The sequence below is a fragment of the Tyto alba genome, unplaced genomic scaffold (assembly GCF_018691265.1).
Source record: "Tyto alba isolate M040663 unplaced genomic scaffold, T.alba_DEE_v4.0 Super-Scaffold_14, whole genome shotgun sequence".
Lineage (NCBI taxonomy): Eukaryota > Metazoa > Chordata > Aves > Strigiformes > Tytonidae > Tyto > Tyto alba.
In genome coordinates this window covers 44702688-44716724 of record NW_024881276.1, presented here as the reverse complement: position 1 = coordinate 44716724, position 14037 = coordinate 44702688, and the positions used below count along the sequence as shown (strand labels likewise).

General features: G+C 38.0%; 1 protein-coding gene across 3 annotated transcripts in view; it reads right to left on the bottom strand.

The window, feature by feature from the left end:
• GABRR3 (gamma-aminobutyric acid type A receptor subunit rho3) overlaps positions 1 to 14037 on the bottom strand; it is a 41252-nt gene that overhangs the window by 16066 nt on the left and 11149 nt on the right. For all 3 annotated transcript variants that reach the window (XM_032988274.2, XM_032988273.2, XM_009965999.2), the window contains exon 3: positions 8933 to 9045. In XM_032988274.2, the coding sequence (XP_032844165.1) occupies positions 8933 to 9045 (113 nt within the window). The remainder of the gene's footprint in view (positions 1 to 8932; positions 9046 to 14037) is intronic.

The window sequence follows — 14037 nt, the reverse complement described above, 5'->3', positions numbered from 1 at the left end:
CAAAACATTTATTATGCCTCCTAATTATCTTTAGTTACTTAAATTTTAAAGTTTGGCACAGATATTTGTAAAAAAGAATAACTTGCTCCCTACCTCATAAAAGAAAAGCTGTACACATACTAAGCATGTTCTGTGATGGAGTGTTGTGTATTACTGAGTACATAATTTACTATCAAGTACAATACATATCAAGCTACACTAGGTGACTTGATTTTACACACTACCCCATTATTTCATGCCACTGAAAAAGGCTGAATTTATAACACAATGGGATCTGAATGAACAAATTATAAAACCATATTTGCATTTTTACAATAGTGACTAAAAATCAATTAAAAATTACAGCAAAATATAAAATTAGTTCTAGTCTCTTCTGTGTACAATATCTAGAATGAAGGATCTAGTTGTATATGAGTTATGTACCTACGTAATTTTCAGCAAGCAAGTCATTCTACTAAAGCAATTTGTTAATCAATTCCTTACAGGGGAGGGAGAGGAGAGAGATGTGTGTGTATATGTGTATACACACCCCACCCCCAAAAAATATTCTACATTCGGCATGAAAATCAATACTAATTATTGTACATGGGATTCCAATTGCATTTGTTAAAAATAGTCAGTTAAAACAATTTTAAAGTACACATTTAAAATATCCCGGTACAAAACATGAGTACAATGAAGTCTGAACAGCAGGACATAGCAACAGCTCTTTTAACTTGTCTTTATCTTTTTCTTGTCTTTTCCTTTTATCTGTTTCAAGCCAAAATAGCCCAGCAATATCACTCTCCTGATAACCAGCCACAATACTATGTCTCTTTTTGGAATTATCCTTAAAATAGAAGCTCTCAAGGATTACATAGCTGCCTCCGGTTCTTACCAGTAGAGATCTTGAACTATTTTTGAGGTATTTTAAAATCTCACTCTGTAATCTCGTGATTTGACTTGTATTTTTTAATGGAGTGTTTGACCCTGCACAGAACAGATGAAGATGCATTATGCATGGGAAAGCAAGGTAAAATGTGTTCAGAGTTAGCAGGGCACACAGGAGCATGTTTCAGCACTGACAAGAGCTGTGCTGCCTGGCTTGGAAATCATGTCTCCCTCTGAGAGGAATGCATCGCTCAGTCTGTTGGCCAAAGCTGAAAACAACATTTGGGATTCCAGACAGCAATTAGTCAATTAGTTTATTAGTAGAATACTAGACAGCACTTGGGAAAATGCTGCTTCTTTTGGAGAATAGAGACACCAGGAGACATCTGCCCTAGAGGTTGATGCACAAGAGTATCAATGTATATCCAGCCAGGCATCTTCACACAAAACAATACAATTTTTTATCCCTCTCCTAAACCAGTTTTGACCACTTCTTGTCTTTGTTTTGACCACACTACACAAGTAGTTTACTTCTGCAAAATTGAACTTGTACCAAGCACTGTTACAAAAATGCATGGTTGTAATCTGAGCGGAGTCATCTGCTCAATATTCCACTGCAGTCTAAACTATCTTGTAAACTAAACACAGGTTTAGCTTAAGTAGAAGCCACTGCGAGATTTATACATGATGTGAACATCATTCACAAACAGCATACACACATCATTTAAATGCAAACACCGCAGAAAGATGAGGTGGTGTCTATCAAGCTGGTCATTTGCACAATGAAACAGGACAAGCCTACGTTGCAGAGCTGATGCCTGAGCTAGCTGTACACAAGGCAGGGTGGCTCAGGGAGCAGGCTAGCTGTAGAAGCACAGGGCTCTGGCCTAGGAGCACAGTCAGTACGAAAGCTAACATGCGAACAGCACTGAACATAGAAAGCTGTCCTCAGCCCTTGGCTCCTTCTGAAGTCCATGCAGTGTAACAGGCATATTCTAGATTGGGGTGAGGTGGCTTGTGACTTGGGAATGCCTGTTGGTTTACCAGCATTGCTTAGAGCGACTGCAAATAGGCAGAATAACTGTTTATTATCTAACGTTATCACCACAAAGCTTCAACTTTGTGATATTGTGTGCCCAGACTTACCCCGGGACTATGTCAGAGGCGCATGGTAGGATATACTGGAAATGCTCATATGTGGGCATACATTTGATCTTAACTGCTATTACTAAAACTTCTGGGTATTATTTGCTTGACTAACATGTTAAAAACAGTGGGTATAGTCCTATTTATGTAGAATTATGTGGGTGGAAGGGGAGGAGAGGGGAGCAACTCTCTACATAAAACGGCAACTTTACCAGTTCCTGAGACAAAGACAAATCTAAAACAAAGTTAAATGTCTTGAAACAGGCAAGGAGCTGCCCACAAATCAGGTCACAGAATAGGATGACTAGCTTTCTAAGCCATATATCATGTGTAGTGAGGAAAAGGTTTTTCTTAGTGACAGCTGCTCAAAGCGTGGTGATGGCAATCCTAATACTTTATTGGGATTTGTAAAAATTACTGACAATTTCCTACCCCAACAAGCACTGTTCCAGCGTGGGCACAATTTCATTCAATAATTCACCTTATCTGGGCTGATATAAAGTAACTGATCACAGAACTAGAAATTAGTGGCAGCTCATGATTAAGTTGGTTACATGCACACAAGCTGAAATGCCAGTTATACATAAATACACACAGAGACACTTGATTCTTTGAAAGGACAGCTTGCACCAGGTTGGGAACTGTTATAAAACCAAGTCAGTGGGGACACTGAATAGCATAAAAGATATCAAAAGCTATGGCCAGGAGAAATACAGTGAATAGTTCTAAAGTGATTTAAATAAAAAGGAAACTGTTACAATGAAATTTTTTCCTGATTAGGTAGAAATGCTACAACTGTGAAACAGACTCCTTACAAAGAGATTCCTGTTCTCTATCTGAGGAAAGGCCAAAGATCAGACTCATGCTGCTTAATGAGAAAATACTGTTCAGTCTAGCATTCACCACAGATAATTATTAAACCACATCCCCTAACCCCAGCCCTGACCTATTATTGGCAGATCACAGGAGCTGCAAATATTTTCTTCCTATTCTGACTCTACTTCGGCAACAAATGTAAGTAGATGATAGAGACACTAAACAATGCACATATATGCAACCTCGGTCACTTCAGTTTGCTGTTCACTTTTCTAATCTGAAGCACTTTTATATTGTTGTCACTAAGACCACCACCCCCATAAGATACATACTGGTATTACTTTAGTCTAGGCCTTCTGAGCTTTGCAGTTTTCTGGGGACATTTCTTTCTGTGATTAAAAACCAACTCTTCTAGAAACAGTAATTAACTATTGGGAATAGGTTGCTGGGAGCTGTAATTTCTTCATCACTTGGATTAGTTTTACCACAATTGGATGTTTTTTAAAAAGAGCATTTCAAAAAGCATTGGAAAGGATCCTAAACCAGCCGGAATAATTAAGCGATTTGCTTACCTCTATGTCTGCACCACATCTTTCTCCCTAGTATATTGAGAATTTCAATTTCTGGCTGATCATCAGGCAACAACATCAAATTCACTTTCAAAAAAAGTAACCAGAGCAAAGCTGTGTTTTTTATTTCCCAGTTTGACAAAACTGGGGATGGCAGAGAGGATTTTGTTATTAAATTGAGCAGCTTCAGTTGCTTCTGGAGCGTTGCTACAAAATATTATTTTAGACGGATTAGTGATTTTTACAATGGAAGCCCCACAGATTTTCAAGATAATTACTCCTCAGCAGAAAAAATAGAATTGTTTCAGATGGGTTTATCTTCACACAAGCCATTTCCAGTCTTTTATTTTAAAGGTTTAAACACAACTAAAGAATTCCTTGATGAACATGGAATTTTTTTAATAGATAGTATGGCAGGCAAATTCTATAATACCCTTTTTAAAAGGGATATTATGTAAAAAGGTTATCCTTTTAGCATTTTAAGATCAATTTCTACAGCAATAAAGACTGGTTTAGTGTATTCTACAGTATTTTTGTAATAGCCAGACCTTTGAACATGCAGCAGATTGCACCCAAAATTCCATGAGATAAATGTTGAATTAATAAAAACCAGCCAATTGCCTTTGTAACAGTGTATGCTGGAAAAAAAGCTAGTTCTACAGAAAGCACCCAGGAGGAGACAGAGACCAGGGAAGGATTAAAGTCTATAGGAGTATTTTCTTCTAAAAAGGCTTGTGGGCCTGTGGAGAAATAAAACCAGATAAAAATGTAAACAAGCGCCAGCGAAGTGAAGCTATGTGGATGTATTTACCTTCCTCTGACAATAACTGAAACAGGAGAATTATTGGCAATGGTATTTTCTTCTCATTACTGTTCTGTTTCTATTTTATTTAAACAACTTGGTGGCAAAGAGCTATTACAATTGCAGCATTTGTTGAACATTCTTTGAGCCCTATTTTCTTTCTTTTTTCCCCCCTTTCAAATGAATTTAAATTTTACTAATTTAGCTTGAGGAGGGAGGAAGCATGAGGGGGTGTGATCTTATGGGTTTTCTGATCCTCTGAAAATTTGGAATTAAGATTATTCTTAATTGCACATTGGGATGCAAATTGTATAGAAAGACTGTTACCTCTTGACCAGCTAAATACTACTAAATTATTTTCCATTATTTCTAATACTTGATAAAGTTATTATCCTCTATATTGGTTGACAGAGAGAACACATTTTGAAACTTAACTAACACACTGGTTGCGTGGGAAATTACAGGTCCTTAAGACACAATGTAAAAGAAAAATAAAGTTATCGTACTTCAATATATATACACACATTGAGAACTTGCACGTACACAGTGACAATGATCATGTAGTTCCATAATCTTTAGATTGCAAAATAGCTCAGAGAGTGCATGGAACGGTTTTACTGTCAGGAAAACGAAGGCACAGAGGAATAAGAGAATGACCTCCTCTATATGCTAGTCTATGACCTTTTTTAATGTCAATGTTAATTTTTAGTAAGGGGAGACAGAACTCAGGAAGCCAAGAGCTCACACCAATGACTTCTGCCAGTATTTTGAAATAAGACAGTTCAGAAAATAATAGGATAGACTTATAGTAGAAAAGACAGTAACTTGAAAGCATTTCTAAGGATTTGCTTTAACACCTCTCTCAATGTACATAGATTTGGCTGCTAAGGCAGCCTGCATTATGGCCCTCATACCTGAGCTGCTAGAAGTCTCTGATCATTGTCTGATACTGGCCTGTACTCACCCTTTCTCACCGAGTTTAAAACATGGGGGATGACCATTACAAGAAGTGCTGGCAACACAACTGAATTTTTTACTTCTTCTCCAGTCCAAACTTAAGGTATCTTCTTCACACAGATTACCAGTTTATCAGGATACTGAACAATCAGTTGAAGTACTTTAGACTTCAACTACAATTTAGACAATAGTAGTATGAAGATATATAAGCTACAAAGATTCTGATCCTACTGACAGTCTTTTGTTTCCTTTGGTAAGACCTGTACAGACAGACAGCCTTACCAGAACTGGCATGCATTATTATACCATTCCAGGACCACTCACATACCCATCTCCTGGCCTTTATCAGTGCTTCTGGAAGCAGCAAGGACTAAACATAATTCCTACAATGTTCACTGATGTAGTTCATAAAGCTGTTTGAGCAAAGGAAACATCCATGCTCCTAGTCAAATGTCTAGTGGAATTACTTAAATCACTATGCTGGTCCACATGTGTTTGCATCACTGGGGGTCCATCTATTGAAGACTTCCAAACAAAAGAGGAACATGACATTACATAGAAGACAACAACAAAACAAAAAAAAATATCTAGGAAAGGAAAATAAAACCAACACCTCCACCCCCTCCCCCCCCCCAAACAATGACCCAAGAGACTGGTTTGGGAAATAAATGCAATGTAACAATACAAGTTTCATTTTTTAAAGAACATTTGTGTGTACTGTATTATTGGTTTGCTTCACTCAACCTCACTGTATAATGAACTGCAGACAAAGTAACATTTCTATAGCAAAAATGTAGAATCAGCTTGCCAGCAGCTTGCTGGTTTTGCTTCATCTCGACACAATATGCTTCTCAGACTTTGATCTCTAATCTGTTAATAAATGGACAATGTCAGGCCTAAAATTTAAAATCAACATTCAGAGAGTCAAATTCTGATTGTGCAGTTGGAATGGCACTGCAATCAACAGAAGAATGCCAAAATACACTCACATAAATGTCAGCAGAGTTGTGTCCATTTGGTCAAAAATAGGATCTCTTATCTCCACAGAGCAATGATTACTCTCATGAGAATGCAACCAGTCACGTGAGCAAAGTCACAATTATTTTCAGTAACACTGCAGCCAGTAGCATCAGTATCCAACAGTTCTATATTCATTTACCCCAGATTTTTTCTGTGCGTGTTTGCTCAGTTTACAAATCAAATTCAGCATTTACTTTTTCTCATTTTCCTTTGTTACTCAATTATAAACACTAAAAAACTCTGGGTCCTGTGGTCTGCCTCATTTATTTTGCATGTGTGGGGCTAAATGAAATCAAACAAGCCAGATTTAGATTTAAGAGTTCCCTGAACTGAGGGATCTCCAGCAGGTTCAAAACATCATGATTTTTCCAGCTGCTTTTTCTCCCAAACTGGTAAAAAGGATGATTGACCTTCTCGAAGAAAGGAGCACAGTGGAGCCAGCTTAACAAAATCTGTCATTCCAACTCCCCAACATATCCAAAAAATTGCAGTGGGATATAGGAGAGGGAAAAAAATCGTCCCTCTTCTTAAGGTAAAGAATAATTTTAAAATACTTGGGTTTCACCCAGCTGATTTGACCTGGTTCTTTTTTCTCCCATCAGTCTCGTGAATTGATGCATTGTGCTGAGCTGAATAAGTCATGCATTGTGGCTGTGACAGATACAAACCCTTCATGAATCACAGTATTGAAATGCCTCATTAGATTTGATAAAAACAAACCCAAAATTCCACCTGCTTTAAATACATTAAGCCACAGTGTTGTAAGTCTTTCTGCAGTTCAGGGTTATGTTATGATTGCAGTGGCAATGACTGTAGAAATGGTACCTCCAATTTCACCTTCCCTAGTTAAGTTTCCTTCAGCTACACACTTAATCATCAGTGTTCTTCAGAGAAACCCATACTGTATCTCTGCTGCTATACAATAATTCTGGGTATATTATTCAGATTCACGTTTCAGTTGGTGAGTTTTGTCCTCTGATGAGGTCATACTTGTGTATTAACCCTCTGCTGCTGTCTTATTAACCTGCCTCTTTGTGAAACACAAATCATTCTTTACTCCTGCAACATCACCAAAATCAGTGGTAAAGTAGAAATAATGGAGTATAAATTTGGGATTGGCATTAATTTTGCTGAGACTTTTTTCATTGTCTGCTGTAAAAATGTTAATAGATCTATGTTTTAGTTTTAGAGAGATTCACGCATAAGTATTCATGTATTGTGAGAGTTCTGAAAATTTGGAACTGTGTGAACTATTGGACATGACTGAAAAAAGTGCCTCCCGTGCCACTGTGGCATATAGATGATAGAAGAGAAGCAAAGCTGATGCACGCTTCTGCTGAAAGCTATTTCTGAAAGACAGGAGAATATCTGAAATCATACCCATGGCAATGTGATTATTGAGAGGCTTGTGCAATGAAGTCAGTGGAAAAACTACAGCTGGCTTCAATAGGAATTGAATGGGCTCTGTGACTAGTCATCTGAAAATAAAGGACGAGGGGAAAAAGCCTGGTACAGATTTGTTGGGTGTAAAAAAATCCTCACTGGCTGTGGAAAATTACAACTGCCAGATCACAGGGTATATTCTGAAAGCTGCTTTTATGTACACCATAAATATTGCCTTCTGGGATGATCCAGCGATAAAGTACATCCTAAACTGTTGTTTGCTTTCATGGAAATGCTACTTCCTTTCTGAGATGACACTCCCCAGAATTTAAATTCCTTGTGTGGCAAAGCAGGTAGTAACAAGATGTCCAGAATAACAGATACTAGACAGGTATTAGACAAGAGGTAATCCTAACTTTTGTTGTCAAGAAAGAGATGAATCTCAAGTATTGTTCAAAATCAGGCAAGATTTTTGCTGAGAAGACAGAATTTTTAGGGTAACAAAAAACCCTTTCACATTCTCCCAGTGCATCCAGAGAGGCTCTTCTTACCCCAGGTCTCCCTCCTAGCATGCTTGCAAGGCCCCAGGTCTCAACAGCTGGTGTCAACAAGAATAGCTCCACAGACTTCAGCTAGACTCCCACATTTATGTTTGTTTACACAGATGATTATTGGTCCTCATATATTTTGTTCTGGCTTCATAATCCAGAGCAGTTCAGTCTATTTTCTTGAATCATGAACACAGAACTGATGACGCAAAGGCTCAGAGAAAGCTTATTAGTGCGGCAGCTTTCTCATTTTACCTTTCATGAAGGAGAGTTAAAACTGAATCCAAACTGTGAGTGTCCCATTGAATCCCTTTATCCACATGTAAAATGAAGTTAAATGAAGAATAATCACCATACTACCCAACAACATCAAAACAACATGGTAATAAACTTAATGCCTGTGGGTAGTTTTTCAATTTTGTGCAGAGCAAACAGATTTAGGAATTGATGGTTCATTTCAATCTCTCAAAACAAATTTGATGACTAAGTAATTTGCTAACTGCTACTAGACTATGCAGTTTACAGGGATACCTTAATTACTGTTCTCAAATAATCTTATTATAAGAGGGTTTTTTTTTATTAGTTCCAAAAAGGAGACAATTTGAACAGTTTCTCCTATTGATATGCTAAACACAAAATGCCCCTTGCCTTCAAGTATTTCTGGATTTCTTCTTTCTTTGTTTCCTGGAGTACAACAAAGGAGGTGAACTGCAATTAAGTCTGTCATTCAATTTTAAGTGACACTGCTAGACAGAGTTTAAGTAAACTCCCATAGAGAGGATAAACTATTAACCAGCACAGTACAGGTGTATGCTGCTTACCTCCAAATCCAGGTCTCAGTGCAAAGTCATGGTCCTCTATGCGAAGAAGCTGCTCAGATTTAAGTGACCGTATTTTTGTGTTGTCAAGTTTCTTCATTTTAATTTCTTGTTTACTGTGTTGAAAAAAATAAAAAGGTAAGAAACTTTTTTTTTTTTTTTTTCTGCCTGACATTCAGAATGATAGTTAAATGAAGCAGGGACCCAAGAATACTGGACAGTTGAATCTGTTATGAAAAGGGAAATAACTGTATTAATAAAGTTGAAGAAAGATATATTGGAAAAGGTAGGAAAATCAGGTATGAAGGTGCCCAGGTCCACAAGGAATACCAATTATACATAAAAAATTCCAGGAAGAACATTTAGCTCTTCTTATGCTCCCCTCAAAGATTGTATCTGTCATTATATAAGAGATCATAGATGTTTGAAAAAATATTATTCACATAACCATTTGTAACTCATAAATAACACCATGTATCCGTGGTTTTAAACCATTTCATACATTTATACATATTACAGAGACAACTATACTTTTTATTATAAATAATTTTCTTTTCCCTAGGAGCTCAAATGAGTCAATAATTTTTCAGAAGGATTAAGAAACTGATGGCCCTGGATCCAGGGACCTGTTTTTTGAGATTCTCTTAGACATAACTCAGGTTTGGCCAAGTTACTCATTAGCTCATCCTCTTATTTGCAGCTCAGACATGCAGCACTTTTTTTGCATTTCTTTGCATCAAGAGTCCTGTCTCTGCATTTTTCCCCATGCCACACATAACTGAGCCTCTGCATAGCACCAAGGCAACACAGATGAACCTGTGCTCCAAGCAGGATGCCATGAATTCTGTGCTTCTTCCTGGTGACTGTTTCTAACTTTCTTCCCTTCACAGAACATACTGCACAACATGACAATAATATTTTTTTAATTAGTTCCAAAAAGGAGACAATTTGAACAGTTTCTCCTATTGATATGCTAAACACAAAAAAGCCCCTTGCCTTCAAGTATTCCTGTATTTCTTCTTTCTTTATTTCCTTTCTTTATTTCATGCTTAAGAATGGAGTTGAGCTCTCCAGACAGAAATCTTATGTGCTGGGCCTGCATTTGAAATGAACAGCACAAGCCCATCACAATGCAGACTCCTTTTCCATTTTTCCTATAAACAGAAACCACAGCACAGAGAGCAGAGATGTCTGGTACATGCCCATACTATAAAAGTTTTGTGTTAAAACACAGACAGGATCTACAGTCAGATCTGGCTGCTGGGGGACACAGGCTTTAGAAAGAATCCATTACATTATTTGGTTCTGCTATAAGAAGATGCTATGATGTCTCCTCAAGTTTCCACTCTTTGTTTCATGTTCTTCTTTAGTAATAACAGAACTAGCCGTACCTTGCTTCAGAATTATGCCTAGCTTTGGGGCCCCAGTTTAGGAAAGGTACGGGAAAATTCTAAGAACCTGCATAGTTTAATTTAGAGGAAGAAGGCTGAGGGAACACATCACAGTCTCCAGAACACACCATGAGCTTTTACAGGGCCCTTTGCTCCATGCTCACTCCCCAGTAGGATAAGCAGTGGCAACTAGAGATGTATGTATGGTACACATTAGGAACACCTTTCTGATGGTGAGAATAGTGAAACATGGGAACATATTCCTTGGGCAGGTTCTGAGACAGACTCCTTTTACTTGGGCTACATAAGAACAGGTTAGACATATCTGTAAGAAAGACTTAAATACAGATGCTTTGCCACAGGCAAGGGACTCTCCCTAGACATGATTTCTTTCATGCCTTCTGTGATTCTCTGGGGCTTTGCTGCCAGCAACTCTAATTATTACTTTAGACTGAATGATATAAATCTGTTCTGAAGATTTGCCCTGTAGTCAAACACTGCTTAAGAAAAGGTATGGAATACCTTAGGATAAGATATGCATCTGTATTTGCCTTTTTTTTTTTAATCTCTTTCCCCCCCTTTTTTTTCTTAATAATAAAGCCCAAGAAATTACTTTTAAAAATGCTATGTTACAGGAATGCTGAAGTGACTGCTGGTCTATTCAGAACTGTTGGGCTTGAACAAATTAATTTACCTTAGTATTCTTGAATGTCTCTGGCAGTGTTGTCTGAACCAAATTATCAGGCAGTCAGAATGCCCATCAGCCATTTCAAATACAGACTTTAGTTTTCTAAGTATGGAAATTATGTGGATGCTAAAATGAAACCCCATGCTTTAGAGAATTAAAATCACCTCAGAGCAAGCCTGTATCAGAGTAGAATGGGCAGTAGATCTGAACTCCTGCAATGCTCTGCAATAGGTATACGAGGGAATTCTGCTGTTTGGGAACCAGTATAAGGGAAAATGACAAATTATATTCAGAATGCCATGACACAGCTAACAGTTTGGAAGCATTAAGTTATTTGTCACTGGATACGCCAAAGAAAATAGCTTTTTGATGCTCCGATGATTTTACAGGAAGAAGCAAGCTAAAACTATGATATATCTATTACCACTTCTTACTGGAAGCAAGTATGTAACTGAGGAAGACTCCCTCGTCATGAGAGGCAAAACGTAAATTACCAGAGCAGGAATTCTTTTCTTTATGAGAAACTGAGAAGAGATGTTACCGGATTTTGATATTCCATCTGTTTTTCTGGATGAGGGCAAAATAAACAGAAATGCTGCCCATATGAAAAGATCTTTTGTGCCCACTTACTTGAACAGACTCTTCAAGCTCATGTTTTATATACAAATGGTAGAGTATCTATAATTATTTCCAGCTGCTATCAAAAGTGGTTGTTCAAGCTAGGCAAGACCTTGCAGGGGTCAGAATAGCACTGTCATTGCAAACATTCTACATCTTTTCTTCAGTACCTTCCTTTGGCAAAATATATTTTTTTACTGTAAAGGAAAATAGGCTTGCCTACAGAGATATATGCTCATGGTACTTGGAATTAATTTCATGGACCCTGGTAACACTACATGTGTAAAGGTAGCAAAACTTAGAAAAATTCCATTAAAATTTCTTAGACAATTAAAAAGTAATACACTTCTGTTTCATATTTTTTGTCCTTCTTGACTGCTTCCTCCACCCAAGGCTAAGAAGTGTTCTCTGGCAGATATTCCTTTAACATCTGCATCTGGACTCCAGATGTTGCTCTTTGGCTAAGAGTTACAGTACTAAGTTGTCCTTACTGCAGCCTTACAGCTATTTAACTGCTGATTCAAAGGGAATCGCATGTATGTATTTGTTTACTCCCAAAAAATCCTAGACCCATACCTAACTACTGATCAGCACTACAGCATTGTGAAATCATCAGAAGATGTTTTCTTGAGTGCTCCTTCCCATGGCACCAGCTCCATCAAAAAGCAGAAGAGACGGATCTAACTAGCCTAGGTCTCAGAAGATCTTCCCAAGATCAGTCAAGGTACACTTTTCATTCTCACAGAAGCACAGCAAAGACACAGATTATATTTCAGTGGCCTGGCACCCTGGTCTCATTATCACACAGCTTTGGCCAGTGCACCATAATCTAGGACTCTAATTGCAGTCATTGATTCTGCACATTCATTATATGGCAGATGTCAGGCTGTGTTGTTTGAGAGGAAAAGCCCACACAGAATAACAGAATCGTCGAATAGTTTAGGTTGGAAAAGACCTTTAAGATCATCAAGTCCAACCATTAACCTAACACTGCCAAGTCCAGCCCTAAGCAATGTTCCTAAGCACCACATCTACATGTCTTTTAAATATCTCCAGGGATGGTGACTCAGCAACTTCCCTGGTACGTCTGTTCCAATGCTCAACAACCCTTTCTACCAAGAAATTTTTGTGAAATCATCAGCAGATGCAGGTACTAGCAGATACATGCACATAAGGAAAGGAAACGACTCTTCACCTGCCTGGGATAGTAGTAATAAAGGGAACTCTGACAGATGGCTTGGTATTGGCATAGATCTGGGCAATGATAAATACGAGTTTGTTGGTCTCAGTGAGGCACATGCTCAAGAAACTACTGCTTCCAGTTATAATAGCTCTGCTTTCCACAGCTGTATTCCAGGCAACATTTTACATTATGCAAATGAAATGGTAATCTGTAATTAAATTCCAACAGAGATCATAAAAAGCACTTGAAGTGTTTCCGATCACATAGGAAAGACACACCTGCTGGTACTTATATAGGAAGTTAATAGCAGCACTAGCTCTTTGGATGAAAAAAAGAGAGTACACTCTTTGGACACTTCACTACCCAATACTGTTACATGGACTCATGGCTTGATGCCTTGGTATCTGACAGAGCTCCCAAAAAGCAGTTAGTCACTGCTCCCAAGAGCTGTTTTGCCTACAAAACCAAAGCAACTAATTCAGAATTCTTTAACAATGGACAAGTATGTGGCAGGCTTTTAAAGACAAATTTAGCTGCTCGTACCTGACCCTGAATGCCTAATAGAAAATAAAGGTCAAAGGTCTGCTCAAGGGTACTTGGATTGTTTTTTGTTAAAGCATTTAACCACATAATGCCATCAGTGTAGTTCCATAACTGCCCATTAATGGGATTGATGTGGTTAGTACCCCATCTGGTTGTCTTTAACTTACCAGGTTATCAAAAGTTTATGCTGGTTCAAGGAGGAATCAGACAAGTTCATGGAAAAGAAATCCACTGAAGGTCACTAAATCTGCAGAAATTACATCCAACGCAGGAAGTCTCTGAAGGAAATCTTGTGAGTGGATATGGGTGGGTATATTAGGGGGAAATATCTTGTTTATTTGCCCTGTCCTTGTTCTTCCAAACTTGTGCTTACAGACCTTGTTGGAAACACATCACTATAGTATATGGACCTTTGGTAAGATCCTGTGTGGCTGTTCTTCTGTTTTAATGCCCTGCATAACTAATGATACAGTAAAAGTTCCTGGTAGGAGTGAAATCTGGAAGCACCTCTACTTATTCAGGGACATATAAGCACATTTTCAGCACCATTCTCATCATGACAGATTTTGAAAAATCTGAAACTCACGTCTTAGGGAGGATAGTTAGGAGAGGTTTTGATTTCAGTTAAACTAATTTAGTATCCAAGAAAACACACTTCCCTTATTGCTGTAGTATGAGGGTAGTG